We start from the raw sequence: 20,098 nt of genomic DNA, 5'->3' as shown, positions 1-20,098 counted from the left end.
AATTCGGTCCGGATCTAAGCAAAGCGGATACAATCATGTGAGAATCACTTTCAATAGATTTATTTTATTATTTTATATATAAGCGATATTACTACTTTAATTACACTAAGGAGAGCGAGGTTTGAACTCATGATGCAATAAATTAAAGAAAAAACCCTAACTACCAAATCAATCTACTACTTACATTATCAAAAAAAGTATTAGAAAATAATTTGGAGTTGCTGTTAGTAAATATAGTTTCATTATTTTATCTCTTATGTTTTTCGAGCAACGTGAATTTACACTATGGGATGATTTTAGCTAAGGACATCTCCATGCGAGGACTCAAATTCCAAAACTATATTCTTATATTTAAGTCCCAAAAAAATGGTGGATTTATGTATTTTGATTTCCTTACCTATTTTAACCCTCCCTTCAAAGTTTAGTAAGCTAACCATAATAACTTCACTTCTCAAATGCTAATCACCACATATTTTATGATTCAAAGTTTTAGGAAAAAGATTTTATCAATCTAGTATTATTGAAGATGAAATAGTCTCCAAGTCAATGTTCATTCAACTAGGCACTCTCCACTTCTCCTCCCCTTCTCTCTTTTTTGCTCACTTTTCTTTTTTATCTTTCTTTCTCCTAAAGAAGTGAACACAAAATATTGCCCTGTCTTAAAACAACAGCTTTTTAGGTTTTTCACGTAACCATAAAATGGGAGCCAATTACAAAACAGCAGATGAACCCCCATTCCAACGGCCAGCTTAATTTCAAATTTAATGCAAAGTCCAAATCACCACTCCTTCGACTTCCTCGCCATCACACACTTCCTTCCTTTACATTCTGGCCACATTTTCTCTTGCCCAAACCTACATTTCCAAGAAAAAACATCATTTTCCATCTTAACTAACACACCTTCTTCTTTAACCAAACCTTTATCCATTCGTCCACCGGCAACCTACTAAACCAAAACCTCCGATATAATATAGGAAAACAGAAATTGGTAGATTCATAGTACATGATCTAGATTCATTTTACTCTTTTCACCCCTCTCCTCACATTTTCCCGGTAGGCAGTCAACCATCCGTTAGGTTAAAACATTGAAAAAGAAAAACCTACTGAGCCATTTCCCCAGAGACCTTTCAGAGACATACACACGTACGGACACATGAGTGGTCGTCTTGGCAAGCTCGGGACAACTCTCGCTGTAGTGTTTGCTGTCACTCTCGCCGCCCTTATAGCACAGTTCTTCTTCCTCCTCTGGCGGCGAAGGAAGTCCCAGTTTCCGACCAGCATCGGGCCCCACGAAGCTCATCATAACAACCGACAACCTAGCTCACTGCACCGCAATATCGACGTGGACGAGGTGTTCAAGTGGCAGCAGCGACTGTACGGCGTGTCGTCCAGGGTGCTGTTCACGATCGAGGAGGAGGAAGAGAGAGAGGGTCTGGACTCCGAGACGCCGACAACGACGTATTCATCCTGTGCGGAGAAAGAGGCGAAGACGCTGGTTCTGGATGTAGCTGTCACTATGAGAGTAGAGGTGGAGGAGGCAACGCCGCCGTTTACTACGCCATGTGCTTCGCCGCCGTACTATACGCCTTCGCCTTCTCCTAGTCGTGATTTTGTAGTGTGAACTGTAAAGAGAGCTCTTTTTTCTCTCCGTTGGGTAGGAACCATGATCCATCAGTGATCTGGAGTTGGGTTGTCGGGTCAAAGCAGGATCCGGTTTGTCAGTCCAATAGTTCAATTAATGTGGTTGCAACTGTACCATTGTAGTTGGGTGATCATTGATGGCTGTTGCTTTTCGTATAACAATGGCTGGAAAGTATAAGTGTGGAACTGTATACGCATACTTTATAAGGAATTAGTAATAGATAGGAGGAGGGGTTCGGTTTCTGTTTGGGTTTGGTTCGGTTTTCTTCGGGTTTCTGTTGTTCAGTTTGGTTCGGTTTTCTTCGGGTTTCTTCGGGTTTTTGTTGTAATTTCCGAACCGAAGTTAAATGTGTAGTTTCTGTAGCCCCTCATTTCAACTTTACTCTTTTTTAACCTTTTCTTCTATTTTTATGTGCAAACTGTTAATAGTGCTAAAAAAAAACCATTTTCTAGAGATATTTACAATGCATTCAAAACACGAGCTAATACATTACATCTTATAATATAAAACAAAAAGCCACGGAAAAGTATATCCACTCTCCGCTTATACAATGGTGTATGAAAAAATCTTCCTCTCTTTACTTATATTGTGGTATATGAAAATGTCTCGCCCGTTCCTCCTCTTCACATATCAAGAAAAACAAAATCCTAGTTACAAACTTACAAATAAAAGAGAAATCCATCCCAACCTTTGCAGCCTACCCCGTTAGGCTTTGGGTCGGTGGCAACCCTCACTTTTGATAAATAATTAGTTTTTTGTTTTTATTTTTAAATTATAAACTCAAATCTTGTTTAATAATTACTTTTAGTTTTTAATTTTTATAAAATAAATTTAGGTTTTAATTTTGTGTAATGAGTTGTTCTTCAGCTTAATTAAGATTGTTGGAATTTAATTGGTATCTGATTAGCTCAATTCAGGAATTTGAGGTAAAGTTGTTGACTTCTGTTAAAAATGACAAGCTATGATTTATAGGAATTTAAAACTCTAATTAGGCGGTCAATTTAAGGAATATCATCTCGTTTTTCTTCATCAGTTCAATTTTCAACGGAATTCTAGAGAAGTTTTTTATACTTCAAAATTTCAGAATCTGCATATTTTCTGTCAAATTTCTGCAACGATAAAGATAATTTCAACGGAATTTATTGAATTTTTGAAATCCCACCGCTATAGGTTAAGTGTAGAGTTCACCACCCTTTTCATATATTTTCCTGAGTTTTTCAATAGTTTTGTGGAAATATCGATAATATCGACGAGATTTCAAACACTGATGAGGTATTTATTTTAGCCAAATTTCAATCTAAGGTTAGGTAAACCCAACATAAAGCCCAAATATGTTGAAAGACTTATTCACTATATATATATATATATATATATATATATATTTTCATTTTTTCTTCAATTTCTAGATTAAAAAAAAACAAAAAGCAAAAGAAAATAACGAAACTAAATAGTAATTTAGTTTTGATTTTTTTATTTTGTAAAAAAAAAAAAAAAAAAAAAAAAAAAAACCAAACTGAACGAAACCGAACTAGCAACTAAATCTTAGCCATTCTTGGCATATTTACATATTCATGATTGTCGATGTTCAATATAGAATTGTAAGGGAATCATAGACTCTCCCAATGGATAGGCAAGTGGAGGTGAGAAATTTCAATAGTTAAAAGGCAATTCTAATGAAATGACTTGGGATAAGTTTATAAAGTTATCTTATAACATTATTTAATGAAAATGCCTTAAACTTTAATAAAAAAAGACAATTTTAATGCAAATGACAAAAGTTAATATAATAAAAAATAAACTAAAACAAAGTAATAAAAATTTGAAAACAGACACTATTTTTGAAACTGAACGGTACTATACTATTTTTGAAACTGAACTACTATACTATTTCTGAAACTCAATACAACTTCTGAAAACTAATTATTTTTTAAATTAAACACAAGTATTACACTATTTTTGAAATTGAACACGGGTACTACACTATTTCTGAAACTAAACACGTACACTATTTCTGAAACTGAACACAGTTTGACGTGCAGTGACTATTTCTTAAACTGAATATTGTATCTCTTCAGAAATTCTAACGACCATTCTTTCTCCTTTTTTTAAAATTTTCTCGGCACTTTCTCACATTCCAAACACCTTTTATTTTTCTAATTTTCTTCGATTCTCATCAATTTTTTTCTAAATCTCTTCAATTTCTTAGTTTTCTACACCAAATACTTAATTTTCTGCCATCGTGAAATAAGCCCTTGAGATAAGGCAAAGGCCGCCCACGTAAACCCTTTAATTGGATCCACTGATTTTGCATCGTAACCAAACATCTTCTTTGAAAGGATTCTGACCAAGGGAGCTGCAAAAGAAGAGAATAATCCTTCGAAAGCTCGATCAAGGGCATAGATCATGGTTCGGTGTTTGACAGGGACAACCTCAGCAAACATCAATAGGGTGACTGCAAAGGTGTTACATGGCTTTTGGATGGTTTTTTTTTTTTTTCCCTTTCTTTCTTATGTCATTCTCATTAAATATAGTTATTACATAGTTTTTGTTAAATTCAAAGTTTTGAAATCATGTTTATTAGTTTCCTTGGTTAAAATAGGTAGAGTTGAGCGCTGATGAATTGTATAATAGAAGTGTTAGTTGAGAGTCGTATGAGGGAGACGGTGACTATGAAAGGGTATGGAAATGAAGGAGGGAGAAGGGATGAGAAAGACGATAGAAGCAAATGGGTTTCAAGTTGCTATTCTTTTTGGGTTTTTAATTCTTTGTAATGAAATAATAAAAAAAAAATTATTCTAAATGACGCAATCTATTTTGCATCGGAGTTTGCTTATTAAACTGATTCATATGCATGTTTTTTTTTTCTTTTTTTTAGGTACAATGATATATTTTACATTAAGGGAATTAAGAGTTTGGTTAAGCCACGCAATGGGTAACCTAATTTGGTATTAAATTCGCCATCTATGAGATTCAAATCTAAAATCTCTCACTTACAAGTGAAGAGGAATACCACTACACTATAGTACTGAGTGGCTATATGCAGTTAACTAAACTTTTTTTTGTTTTTTATTTTTTTTTTAAGAAACTAAACTTTCTCTTTTTTTAAGGTCCAAGTTCAGGGAAAGGTCAAATCCACCAAGTCAAGGAATTTGGATCCTTGAAATTTAATCCAACGGCTAACTTTAGCCGTCGGATCAAATTTCAAGAGTCCGAATCCCTTGATTTGGTGAATTTGGTAGAAGGGATCCGGAAAGGATTTATTTTCCAAATTCAGGGCTATAAGCCAAAAATTTATTTATTTTAACTTTTCATTGTTTGGTCTTTATTTATTTATTTTTTTCATTAACTCCTTTAGTCATACTCCGGTTTTGGGGCATGAAACTTGCTATAAGCGAGTTTTGTTGTCTCGTCATATGAGGCTTTTCTCAAGTATGATTTCGTTATCAATTTGTCTTTTTATGTCAATTTGCGATCAATATATATTTCCTGAAATAAAAGAAAGTCTGATATACAAATTTTTAAAGTTTAGCATAGGGGTTTTCATCAATCATGTGTATTAACACAAGATATTGTGTACCCACGTTGGGGTCATGTTTGTAGGGTCTATGAAGAGTTGAAGAGGGTTTCTTTGCCGCCCCAGATGCCACGTCATAAAGTTCTGAAAATTCGGCCTGCGCACTGTTTGTTTGCAATAAAATTAAGGAGTAGGATTTTATCTTTTCTTTTTTTTCCTTCTCTTTTTTCTTTTTTTATTTGAATGGTCGCAGTTAAGTCACGTCAACATTTTATATTAATTTTTATAAAAAGAAAAAGATAAAATAGAGAATGTAAGAGAAGGGAAGAGAATCATAATCTTAAAACTAAATACTCATCAACATATCAGTTAAAATCTAGTAGGTTGGGTATTGGGCAAGCCAAACATGTGTTTTGAGTCCAGACACTTACTTTTTCTAGGGAGGCTAAATTATAGACAAAATTTACAAATTAAATAATGTGTCATCAATTAAAATGAACACGTTTATCAACGCTTAAGTCATAATTCAATCATCAACTTTGATGTCATTTAGTTTTTAAAATTTTGTCTCCCTAGCATTATTCCTTTTTTAGAGGGAATGCTAAGGAAACTAAATGTGTATGCTAAATTTTGTAAATTAAATGACATAGAAGTTGATGATTATATTATTACTTAGGTATTGATTAACATGTTTATTTTTTATTAGTGACACATCATATGAATGTCTCCTTAATAATAGAAATGTTTTTCTTATAAAATATTCAAACTTTCCTTGAATTCCTTTCGAGAGACTTGTAGGTTGAAGAATGTCGTTGGTAACTTCATAGAAGCATATAATTATTTTTTTTGTTAATGAAATGTGTAAAAGGGGAGGACGAGACCTTGTCCTACTAAGAGCTCCCTCTTCCTCATTCATGGATTTCTCCTTCGAACTTGCAGTGTGTTGCAATTTCTCCTTAAAACTTTTTATAATTAGCCAATTTCACTCTTGTGTTAAGTTTTTATATTTTTCTTCTAATATTCAGTTATCTTTGTCACATGTAAAACATAAAAAGAGAATATTTTTATTCACCATTCTGTTTATCATTGTTGGATGAGTTTAAATTTTGAAATTTTTGTAGTGGGTAGACATTAATCACAAGTTTAAACTCATGTAATAATAATAAGTAGATGGTAAGCATTATCATCACTTGAAGGTTGTGAGCAAAGACATACCCACATACAGAAGGTGAAAAAGTAATACGATATACACTAGGCTAGATTCTGCTCATGAAAGGTCATAAATAACTATAAGGAAATGAGAACCAGATTTGAATCCAACCCTACAAAATATGATTCCAATACATAACCCAACCTAAAATATATCTAGATGGTATCACAAATAACATTTACATTTCTAGACATGTCATTTTTTATGAAACACAATTCCAATCCTCTAAAACATCATTTAAGAGGCATCAATCAACACTACCAGTATCTAACATACCACTGTGTTTACCTGCAACATCATTACCATCGGCTTCTCTGCATAATCAAGTCACATTACCATCATCTTATAAGCATTCATCTTCATCTAGAGCCTCAGAGTCATTGAATCAAATATCATATAAAGCCACAGAATCTTTGTCTACATCTACAGGCTCATAGTTATTAGAAACACAATCATGTAGTGCCTCATATTCTAGTCAAACACCTATATTATAGTACTCAAATACAAGTACACAATCACCAATCTCAAAGCCTTACAAGACTAAAATTACACAGTTCCCTATTCCTGTTGATCCTGATTTCCAAGAAGAACAACAATAAGTTGTTATATAGATTGTTATAAGGTAGTTAAACATTAGCTTTCATAAGAAGCTTTAATTAGTCATATAACAGATTATATAAGAAGATTACTTCATTGTCAAGAAATAAGAAAACACTCTCTTCTCTCAGCTCGAATTTCTCTCTCTTTTTCTCTTTGCATTCTTTCTACAATTTCTTCAATATTTCTGCAATCTTAACACGGTATGCTCGCCAATGGTAGATCCAATCCTACCGCACAATCTTTGATACATACATTTCTCTTCTCAACCCTCTAATTTGTTGCTTCTATGAGTTTTTTGGATCAAAATCCTAGTTTGGAAGATAATCAATCTTTCGTTTTCTGAGCACCAACTGTTCAATACAAGTCTCTAGTGACAAAAGCTTCTTACTTCAACAATGGTTAATGTGGGACAATTGCAGATTGTACAATCACCCATTACAAGTCTCATTATCAATGTATCATCATCGATTACAGTAAAATCGAATTATTCCAATTACCTTGTATGAAGTTTTCAAATTAGACTTCTGCTTAAACGTTATGGCATTCTTGATTTCGTTGTTGAGTCCAAGAAATGTCCACAAAGGTTTCTTGATGAGGCAAATCTTAAAGGAGTTGAAACAAATGCCTGTCAAGTTTAGAAAATGCATGATCATCCTCTTATGCAGCTTCTCATAGCTACATTGTCATCTACTGATATCTCATGCATTCTTGGAAGTGCTAGTTCATATAATATGTGGATTAGTCTAAAGGAAATGTTTTCTACATAAACAAAAGCTACAATCTTCCATAAGAAAACAAAGCTACAAAACATTCAAAAGGGGTCTAATTCAGTATTTATTTACCTATAGAATATTAAAGGTGCAAGAGATCATCTTGCTATAGCTGGTGTCATCTTTAAACATGATGATATAATCATTCTAGCTCTAAAAGGGTTATCTCTGAGTACAATACATTTTGTTGTGTTATCAGAGGAAAGAAAATGGAATTTCTTTGAAAGATTTCAGATCACAGCTTCTTGCTGAAGAAACCATAATTGGCCAATTTTTTTAGTCTACTGTGAACTTTAGAACTACAATGGTTGCATGTACATAATCAGACAAAGGCAAAGCTTTCAATCTTTAACAAAACCCAACTCAGTCTTAAGGTTTTCACTCTGATACAAGATACTCAGGCCAATGATACAATTTTAATGGCAGATCTAGTTCTAATGGATACAATTCTGGTCAGGGGTCATCTTCGCAATATGGTTCATCTGGTAATCCAATGGTGGTAAATTAGGTGGATATAAAGGGTCAAATTATAAAGGAAAAGGAAGAGGTAGATTTCAATACAACAATAGTCCAAGATCTCAATCTCCATCATATAACTCTAAGTCTTGGAATTCTTGGAGCTCCCAAACCATTTCAACAGTGACAGAGCTAGGAATTTACAACTATGGGATCAAAAAATAGTTTTAGAAAATCGATCACACTTTCATTTAAAAATAGCTTTCAAATATATCACAATGGAAATTACAAATAAATAATAGAGTTTAACTTTCAAATCTAAATTACACATATACCGATAGCTCTCACTCAAACAAATAAAGAAGACGAAAATACATAACAAATTTCTCCCTCAAAAGCTACCGAAAGTAGTACTCATATGAGTGATTGCTCATAACACAAATGAAGCAGCCCAAGGAGAGCATTAGAGGGATGGAAACCAAAAGCATTAGAAGGATGGAACCAAAAAACAACAAATGGCCCACTAAATTTGGCCATAATTCATCTGTTAAGTGCTGGTGGTATACGGATCAAATATTTTTTCACAAGAGTAAATTTAGAAACTTATTGGGATTAAGGGATCCCAATGCACCCCTTTGGCTCTTCTAGTGCATTTCAATACTCTTGCCCTGAACATCCATCAGATATTCCACTTGCCTAATATGCAACAAAAATGGCCATGTTGCAATAGATTGTTTCCGAAGGCACAATACAACAACAACTGGTACTACCATTTAGTGTCAAATTTGCAGGAAGTTTGGACACTCAGCCATGCAGTATTATGATAGAAATAATTTTGCATACTAAGGAAGACCACCTTCAGTCAATCTAACTACAATGCAAGAAAGTCACAATTCATTTGCACCACTAAAACAGTTTGGGTTGCAAACACTGGTGCAACATCTCATATGACCTCAAAACTTGCAAATTTGGACTTAGCTGCTACATATCAAGACACTGATACAATAGCTACTACAAGTGGTACAAGTTTGAACATTTTCAACATTGGTATATCAAATTTAATTGCTCGTAACCATAGTTTTGCATTGAAGAATGTGATGCATGTTCCTAAACTTTCACATCATCTATTATCTATATATCAACTCTGTAAGGATAATAATTGTAGATTTATATATGATAATATCTCTTTTTGGGTTTAGGACAAAATTACAGGGAAAATATTACTCAAGGAACTATGTAAAGCTAGTTATTACCCCCATTCTATTTCACTGTCCACAAAAGAAATTACCTATATTGTCATGATCACATGCATGCTTCCTTGTATGACATCAAAGATTTGGACATTCATCAAATGCAATCACTTCTACAATAGTGCAATACACTAAGGCTTCTGCATCTACAGATACTTGTCAAACCATTTGTACACCTTAATTAGAATGGAAATTTATAAAGTTCTATTTTTCATTTCCTGTAAATAAGTTTGTATACCCATTAGAGGCGATACATAGTGATGTATAAGGACCTGCCTCTGTGTTGTCTTTTGAAGGTTCTAAGTTCTAAGTACTATGTTAGCTTCAATGTTGAATGTACCAGATACATATGGATTTTTCCAATGAATAATAAAACTGAAGTTTTTGCAATATTTGTGACATCCCGTACCGAATTTATACTTATTTGATTGCCTAATCTTGTGAAATTACGAAAAAATGCCCCTAACTGGGGGGAAATCCTCCATGGACATTCGAGTCCTTGTCACTTTTTGTTCCTTTGCACATCTTCTTAGGTAGTACGTGTCCTTACGAACACGTGAGCATGAGGGGCAAAAGGGTAATTTTGCACTCTTGAAAATTTATTACCTGTTTATCGAGACAACATTGCGTTATCAGTATGCGAGTTACAGACTATAATATTGATAGTTTATTCATTGGCTTCATTAAGCAAGTGGGCAAGTAGGCTTGTCTATGTTAGTATTTTATTAATTAGTACTCAATGATACGAACGCGTGAGCATAAACGCGATTGAATTTGGATCTACGGTGAAGATTTTACGAAACACAAAACGTTTAGGGTAGTTTAGTAATTTCATATGCTGAGGAGATATTTTTTGTCTGTCTTTTTGTGGTATTGTTTTGCAAGACAGTGGGGCCTACACCCTATTTCTCCTCTTTACTGTGTCTCCTACCCTCTCGTCCTTCTCTCATCTTCCCTCACACTCTCTTTTTCTCCCTTCAACTTTCTTCAACTCTCTCCGACTCCCTCTTTCCTCTGTGAAACAGCAAACACACCACCATCATCTTTGCTCTCTCAAACTCCCTAACTCTCTCGTCTCTCTTTCCTACAAATGCAGAAAACGCTCAACAGCAGAGTCACCATCCTTTGACAACCATCATCGCCATGATTCACAATGAACCACCCACCATCTGTGGGCCTTCTCCTTCCTCTTTCACCTCATTCGCCCTTCCCCAAGCCCAATGACCATCACTAACGTCGTATTTTCCGACAAACTCGTGACGGCTCCATTATGTGCAGAAAACACTTCAGGGGAGATTTCCTAGGTTTCTTGAAGAATGGAACCGTGGTCATTGGGCCACTTTCAAGCCATTTTTCCGGTAAACTCCGATGATGACTCAGCTTCAAATTGGTGAAATGCATCGCAAAGATCTTCGATACCCGTGAAGCGAGTTTGTCCGGATGACATGATTTGTGATTGGGTCTTTGCTTTTAAATATATATTTATTTAGTTTCCATATATATATATATATATATATATATTAGACTAACGTTTATAAGAATTAGGGAATTGACAAAATTTATGAAATATCCTAGATATTACTGGATGCATATGTATACGTACTATTATGGAATGCCTTAATTATAGTTGCGGCCATGAATAGTATTTTATTTACTAGAGTTATTGAATTACCGTTGCATGATCATATTTACATTAACTGCTCATCACATTAGTGTTAGTACTCGCTCGGGCCAGGGCCAGTCTTCACGTCTATGTTTACATCACACCAATACGCTTACCTTGGTTCCATTGTAGGTGCCAGTCTTGTCCTAAATTGCTATAGCCAATTAGGATTCGTATGTGATGCACATAACGCCAGTCTTCACGTGATTGTAGTACTAAAGCGTAATCATTATTACACCCAATCCTGCTTATGTCAAAATACCTCTACATGAATTCATATGTCAGCATATGTCGATGAGCACCTGTTATTATATATTCGTTTGTTCGAGATATTGTGATTACCGGATGATATATGTTTTATATGTGAAATATTGTGATTTACCATATTTTTGAAATATTATTGTTTACGGTAAATGTTTTCATACTATATATAGTACATATATTTGGAAATTATACTTGTTTTACAACAAGGGGTTATATGTTTTTGAAAAGGTTTTTACAAAACTTTATTTTTAAGCCCACTCACCTTATTTTTCGCCCCTTTAAGTTTTAGCAGCAGCGTTCATGTCGATGAGGATTTTTGGCATACACTAACATAGGATATTACTTCCGATGATATAATTCTTATTCAAATTTTATTGTACTTTACTTATACTCTGACATCACTTGCAAAATGAGTTCAATTCCGCTTACACGTGCACTCTTGCATTTAGTCACTTTTAGGTTTAAATTTATTCACATTTTTCCACCTCACTACACTTTATGGTTTCGTCATCTTCCTGGTGTTGGCCAGCATAACTTTATTCAAAGTCCAAGTGGACATTCCGGGTCAAGGTGTTTCAATATTGGTCAAATTGTATACATTCTTGTGTACCCAATTTTTTTGCAAAAGTTCAAATATTTCAAAGTGATGGTGGTGATGAATATACAAGTAAAAATTTCAGAGTTTTCTAGCATCAAAAGAAATTTCACATCATAAATCTTGTCCTTACGCCCCAAAACAAAATAGCTTGGCAGAGAGGAAATATAAACATATTTTAGAAACTGCCATCACCACATTATTGCAAACAGCCAAACTTCTATCCAAATTCTGGTTTTATGCTTGTTTTGCAGCCATATACCTGACTAACAAAATGTCGTGTATGAAATTAAAGATGCAATCTCCTTACAAGTTGTTGATTGGTAAAATTCCAACCATTACACATCTCAGAGTTTTTGGTTGTGCATGATATCCATTACTGAAACCCTATAGCAATTCTAGACTACAACAAAAAACAACAACTTGCATTTTTTTTTGGGATATGCATAAAACTATAAGGATTTTATATGTCTAGATGGTATCACAAATAAGATTTTCATCTCTAGACATGTCCTTTTTAATGAACACAATTCCAATCCTCTAAAACATCATTTGAGATACATCAATCAACACTACCAGTATCCAACATACTACTACATTTACTTCCAACATCATTACCATCAGTTTCTCTGCATAATTATGTCACATTAGCATCATCTCATATGCATTCATCTTCATCTAGAGCATCAGAGTCATTGAATCAAACATCATCTAGAGCCACAAAATCTTTATCTGCATCTACAACCTCATAATTATTGAAAAACCAATTATGCCTCAAATTCTATTCAAACACCCATATTACAGTACTCAGATACAAGTACACATTCATCAATGACAGAACCTTACCAAACTAAAATTACACAATTTCCTATCCTTGTTAATCATGATTTCTAACAAGAATAACTTACTGTCATTCTTCTAATCCATAAGATTCTGCAACCAATGCAGACAAGAACAAAGAGTGGCATTATAAAAAGAAAAGCATATTCTACTTAAGTAGCTGCAAATCATACACCCATTTTAGAACAAAAAACATTCAAGGCAGCTGCAAAAGTACTAGAATGGCAAACTGTAATGCAAAAGGAGATTGATGTCCTTAATTTTCAGAAGACATGGTCACTAATGCCTTTTCCACAACATAAAATCTTGTTGGATGCAAATGGGCGTACAGAATAAAGAAAAATGCAAGTGTCAATGTGAAGGTATTAAGCAAAATTTGTTGCAAAAAGATACAGTCAATAAAAGGGAATAGACTATGGAGAAATATTTAGTCCAGTTGTTAAACCAACAACAATTAGACTAATCCTGGTATTAACAGCTTGATTCAAATGGTCTCTAAGACAATTGGATGCTAAAAATGCATTTTTACATGGTTTTCTTCAAGAAGAGGTATACATTGAACAACCTCCAGGGCTTCAAATTTCAAATCATCCATCAAATTATGTCTGCAAGCTTGAAAAGTCACTTTATGGACTGGAACAAGCTCTCATAGCTTGGAATGAGAAATTTACAAGCTTTTTACCAAGATTGGCCTCAAAGCTTCACAAGCATATCTTTCTTTATTTATTCAACACACATCACTAGGGATATGTTGATGATGTGATACTAACAGGCAGTGATCCTTAGTTGATTTAAAATGTGATTATTGACCTTACAAAGGAGTTTGATATGAAGTATCTAGGAATTTTGAACTATTTCTTAAAGTTACAAATATGCTACAGTTCTGATGGTTTATTTGTTGTTTAATCAAAGTATATAAAGGAGTTAGTGGACAATGTTGATCTTCAAGACTGCAAACTTTGTGCCATTCCATGTCTTCCCTATTACAGATTGCTTAAAGATGATGGCAAACCATATCACAGTCCTGATCAATAAGTGCAATACCTTACACTCACCAGACCAGACATAGCTTTCTCAGTAAATCGAGCTTGTCAGTTCATGCACAATCCAATGGAGTTTCATGTTATTGCAATTAAGAGAATCATCAAGTATCTTAAAGGTACTTCAAAGTCCGGAATTCATTTTAGATCAAAACCAAAATATCCACAGTCATATAATGATGCAGATTTGGCTGAAGATCCTAAGGACAGAAGATCCACTTCTGAGTTTGTTGTCTTTCTAGGTTCAAATCCTATTTCATGGGCTTCAAAGAAGAAACACACTGTCTCTAGGTCTTCAATCGAAGCTGAATATAAAGCTCTTGCCATCACAGCTACAGAACTTGCTTAGATAAATCAATTATTATGTGATTTGCATATTCCACTTATACTTCCACCTATGATACACTGTGACAATGTTTCAGCCATAGCTTTGTCTATAAATCTAGTGTTTTATGCCAAATCTAAACATATTGAAATCGACCATCATTTTGTCAAAGAAAGTGTAACAAGAGGAGATCTCCATGTACAACATGTCTCTTCATCAAACTAGTCAACTAATATTCTAACAAAAAGGTTGTCTGCACCTTTATTTCAGCTACATTGTGGCAATCTCATGCTAAGCTCACTTAAGTATGAGATGGTGGGGGATGTAAGAATGATGAAGTTAAGAATCCAAGTAATCCAAGTGAAGAATGAATCAATAGTTCAAGTGATTGACACTTGTCAATAGATGACATAGGTTGTTATAAGGTTGTTAAACATTAGCTTTCATAAGAAACTTTGATTAGTCATATACCAGATTGTACAAGAAGATTACTCCATTGTCAAGAAATAAGAAAACTGTGTTTTTCTCTCAGCTCGAATTCTCTCTCTCTCTCTCTCTCTCTCTCTCTCTCTCTCTCTCTCTCTCTCTCTCTCTCTCTCTCTCTGTGCATTCTTTCTACAATTTCTTCAATATTTCTGCAATCTTAACACTTGACCCCCAATATATAATGAAATGCAATGGGTTCAAAGCATCATATACCAATCATGTGCCAATAGTTTATTAACCATAAATCATCACAATATCGAATTCAAGAATCATAATATTTATGCAAGCATACCACTCAATCAATAATAGAATCTGAAACATATAAACTGTAACAATATAAGTAAATGATTAGATATAAGTGAATGACTAACTTATGGATTTCTATTCAAATATTAATCCCTAAATCCCTTACCTCGACTCCAACCAAGCTAATATTTCTTTCCTTAGTTTTTCTCGAGCTCTTAGGCACCCTCAAGTCTAGAGCTGAATGTCGGAGTAACAAGAAACGACAGGCAAAGCAAATTTTAGAATATTGTAATATAAAATCACCGTCCACCATCTCTACCAAAGCCAAACTGCAGAAAAACTGATATGTTTTCCAGTTTTGCGGACAGAATATGACCAACTTTTTTACTTATCAAAACTCAACGAAAATTTATGAGTTTATATTCATTGGATATCTGGAAGAATCACGAGTTGAAATAGCATGTGCAAAAGAATCTGTACCAGAGTTTTACACGGGTTCAAAGGGACCCTTTTGAACATGGTTTTAACCCATTAAATATAAATGAAAATTTTCGTTTAAGTACTTGATTTAAAGCTTATGAATCCCTCTTCAATCCTACGGAAAGAATATTTTGAAAATAAGCTTTGTAATGAAAGAAAATACGGACGAAATAAGGGACTACGAAACTGAAAGTTATGAAATCTGCACCAAGAAATTATGACCATTTCGTAACTTCAATTCTTATGATTTTTCAAAGCTTCAAGTAGGGTGGTAGAAACACGAAATAGGTACTCAGAGGATTTTTTTTTTGGGATCAAAATAAAGAATACAACATGATAAAGCAAATTGAAAAGAAATACTCAAGACACCCAATAGGAAATGTGTCATTTTTGAAACCTGAACCTAGATCTTCCAGCACCTGCTTTATAGCTGAGATTTGTCAGCTGTATAGACTGCTCATAGAGCAATCTAAAATCACCAAACTGCCACCTGCAGCTACAGAGTCTCCACCACAACCCTAGCTCCTCCGCCTCCTTCTCAAGGTTTTCACCGTTTTTAAAAACCCCCCACTTCCTGGTTAGATAGTCTACAATAGTCAGCATAGTAGTGTCACTAAGCATATAGCAGATCATGTACTAAGCATATAGCAGAAGATAATCACAAAATGGATTAGGAAAGTGATAATAGCTCAATAGTATACATTTTGTGTATTTAAATTATACCCATGAGCAGCCATTTAGTAGTGCGGTCTGGTGGTATTTTTATTTACTTGTAAGTGATATTAAGGGTACAAGTTAGTAATATAGTTAAAAATACAGTTAGCAATACAGTTAGTAAGTTTGTTACTATTTGGTTAGAGTAGTTAGAATTTCTCTTATAAAAATAGAGTAGTTAGGATTTCTGTTCATCATTTCTTCTTAATTTTCCCTTCAATTCCCAAATATTGCAATGTAATTAACATGGTATCGGAGCCACTAGGCTCACGCCATGGATTCTGGTGGTTTTTCTTCGTAGTAGTTTACATTTTTTTTTTTCCTAGTTTAGTTTCTCTTCAAATTTCCATTAAATTTTCGGTGCTTCCACGAGCATGGGTTGATTGTTGCAATTGTTAGGGGGTTGCGTAGTTTGCTCTTGAAATCAACTGTGGATTAGTCGAGGTCGACAGACTTGATTGTGACAATTGCAGAGTTCATGAGGATGTAGACAGCCTTGCTGTCGAGCCACTCGGTCTTGGCAGTGCATATGAAGAACTGAGATCCATTGGTTCCGAGACCAGCGTTGGCCATGGATAAGATTCTGAGTCTGGTGTGCTTCTTGATGCAATTCTTGTCGCTAGAGCCAATTTCTTAGAGGTTTTCGTACATGGCGGAGTCCAACGAGAATTGAACCTTTTGTGGTTTCTCTTGGTGGGAGGAAGAAGATGAGTAAGTCGCCATTGAGGACGACAAAGATGAAATCGTGAAAAATGGAAATTTTCATCGAGTTCTTAATACAAGGAAAGAAGATGGGGTGTCAACCAATTTTTTATTTTGGGTCCAGTGGAATCCTTTCATCCCAATCGGTGACTGCTACTACTATTGCTACTACCATTGGGGAGATTCTTCTTCTTCTTCTTCTTCTTCTTTGTGTTCATCACTTGGTTCGATCTCTTCTTCTTCTTCTCGCCAGCGGCCTCATTGGAGAGATTCTTCTCGGCACGGGTTTCTCAGGGGATCGTGAGTGAATCCTCAGAGAGCAAGATGTATTAAATATAAAGATGACGAAGAACGATATGGCTGATCTTTTGAGGAGTGGTTTTGACATCAATGCTTAATGCAGTCCAGGTGTTTAAAGAAAGTCCCAGTTCACAAGTTTCATTTGAAGGTTATGTTTTCAGTCCATTTTCTCTGAATTCTTGAACAATTATAATGGATCTTTTCTGGGTTTTTCAAGTTTTTTGTTGCTAGTTAAGAATTATGATTCTACTACTTAGTTGTGGCCTATGTTGTCGTTTGGAACTATATTTGTTTAAGATTTGGGTATTTGTGTTTCTGTGTGATCCCAATTTCAAGAATATTGTTGGATTATGGAAAGTGGCATTGCCAGTTTGAGTTTTCTTTGGAAGTAAGGCATTATATGCCCGTGATTATGTCAAAACAAAGTTTGAGCAGGCATATTCATTCGTTTTGAAGTGGCTTATGCAGTGTGAGAGTATATTGTTTCTTTTATCAATGCCTGGTTGTATTGCACCTTAAGGGGCTTTGATAGCTTAGTTCGGATGGGGACAACTTCCTTCTTTTCAATTATATGGTGCAGTATTTTCTTAGTACTTGCTATGGCCGAGATGTTCAAGTTTCTGATGTGTTGGTCTTTGCTGCTTTGATTGGACTTTTCATTGGGTTCATGCTCTTGATTTTTCTGCAAATCTTGATATGTTTGATAAAATGGGTATGGATTCTTGGATTCTTGTGTTCATTGTCGATTTAGTCAAGAAGTTTTGCAATATCCAATTCTTCTCTCTACTTCACTGTTTTTTTTTTTTTTTTTTTTTTTTTTTTGCAATTCTGTTGAGGAGTTTGCAGTGATTTTCCCTAATCTCAGCCTATAATGTCGAGTCTAACCAACTCAGTTGTTAACATGAATCTACAGTAAGTCCGGTTATATGATGAAGTTTGAAGAAGTAAATGGTAAATCCCACGAAGGGTAATTCCGTGATGTGGATAGGTAAATCCCACGAAGAATAGAAGAAGTTATTAACGGTAAATCCCACGAAGGGTAATTCCCTGATGTGAGTAGGTAAATCCCACGAAGGGTAATCCTACATAGATGTTGATTTTCTGTTGTTGAAATTGTTAAGAGTATTTGTTTTTTGGTAAAATCCACAAAGGGCGATCCCGTGGTACTCTAGTTAAGGCCGATGCCACACTATAATTTATTAATTTTCTGTTTTAAAGGCCCAAGCCAATGTTAAATAAAGTTGTTGACCTTCATTTGTAGACCATAAGTTTTGAATCGCATAGTAATGGGGTCCTTTCTTTTGACTACCCTAATCTCGGGGGAAGGGATTGGACTCGGGAGCAAAGGGTAGGACACACTAGGTAGCCAAAATCATTAAGCGGGGTGTACTCAATTGAGATTTTGAAAGATTTTTAAGAGTATAGCATCGACTTACTGAGCAATCTTTAGCATGGAGTCCCCTTCGGTAGAAGATAAAAAGGAAATGCCAAGTTCATCTACTGAATCTTAAATCAGATATGAAATTGGATTAACAAAGCTCCAAGAACACCGAGGAGTTCAAACATCCGTAGATGCATGCCACATACAAAGATTACGAGTGAGAATTATGGAAGTCATTAATTCCTTAACTAGACTAGCCACAGAATGAGAGTAGGTTGGAAACGTATCGAACGAGAAAGTACAACAGTCAAACATACAAGCAGCAACAAGCAAGTTTCCTAAGAAAAATACCTGATTAGAATATTGGCTAAGTCTCGATGATGAACAAAACAAAATGATTTCCAGAAGCTAAGCGAAACATGATCTGTTTTTGCAACTATGCACAAAAATAATAAAAGTGGTTTACTTTTGTCACACCAATTCATCAATGCAAAGCAGTTCATTGCCCCATAACTCCAATACCAAAAAAACCCAAAAAATCCAAAATTTTTAATTTCTAATTACTCTGTCAACTTCTGGGTGCTTCCGATGTTTGGCTAATTGCCATCTCAGAAAACAAATTGTGGGAATTACAGATGCTGTGTAAATAGATGAAACGATTAATAAATTGAACAGAACAGGAACCCTAAAACAAGTAATCCAATGCGCATTCGGCTAGAAATTTGAATTTTAGATGGAAATAATCAAAATACAGCAGCAGTTTTCTACATATGCGAAAACTAGAGAGGAAGAACGAGAAGCGAAAAGAGCAAAGCTTACTGAAGATAGCTGGAGAGGACTCGGATGAAGGGATGCTACTGTAACAGGGGATCGGAGCGATTGGGGGAGCTGGGCTTGGCTAACATATGGGTAAATGGAGATTTGACTCACGATAAAAACAAATTTCAACCACATTATTGTTAAATACTTAATCCACTTCTTTATTGATAATATCATTTGTTTAAAAAAATTCATATAACAAAATTTGTTTTTCTTATTTACCAATTTTATGTTGTAAAGGGGAACGACCTGTTATAATAAAATAAATTTATTTTCGGAAAACATATTTTGAGGCATGCTATCTTATTTATTTGCCTATAAAATCAACTCGATCAAATGTTTTAGAACGAACCCGACACAACATAGAAAATCATGTAAGTGATATCAAGGCTAGAGAGAAGAAAAAAAAAGTGAGAATTATCTTTATATTCCTATTATTTGACATAATGAAAGCCTAAAAACCAAATCTGCAGTATCAATTTCTAGTTAAATCTTGACTATTCTTGTCTATCTCCTTGAGTGTTTGGAATTTGTTTTAGGAGTGTGCAAAACTTGGATAAACAATAGGCATAACGTCGGGCTTAACTGTATCCACAAGGCTTATTCGCATATCCCTTTTGCACATTGTATGTCGGGGCAAATAGATTATGAACGGCAACATAATTATACGTGCCTTAAAACAATCTTTCATCCTTCGTCACAACCATAACCCACATGCTACCAAAAACAAAAAAAAACAAAAAAATCCAACAAAACTTGTGTAGCACATGCAACCATCTAGGAAGAAATATGCGACTAAAA

General features: G+C 34.6%; 1 protein-coding gene across 1 annotated transcript; it reads left to right on the top strand.

Annotated features, from left to right (window-relative positions):
• Positions 1-1,153: 1,153 nt before the first annotated feature.
• LOC103961728 lies at positions 1,154-1,621 on the top strand. The gene has a single exon (XM_009374314.3). The coding sequence runs from the start codon at positions 1,154-1,156 to the stop codon at positions 1,619-1,621; it is 468 nt and encodes a 155-aa protein (XP_009372589.1).
• Positions 1,622-20,098: the final 18,477 nt, after the last annotated feature.

This window comes from the organism of the source record quoted next, unplaced genomic scaffold (genome assembly GCF_019419815.1).
Source record: "Pyrus x bretschneideri cultivar Hongxiangsu unplaced genomic scaffold, Pyrus_bretschneideri_v1 Contig47, whole genome shotgun sequence".
NCBI classification, from domain to species: Eukaryota; Viridiplantae; Streptophyta; class Magnoliopsida; order Rosales; family Rosaceae; genus Pyrus; species Pyrus x bretschneideri.
Note: the sequence above shows the minus strand (reverse complement) of the source record. Positions and strands in the feature narration are given on the sequence as shown.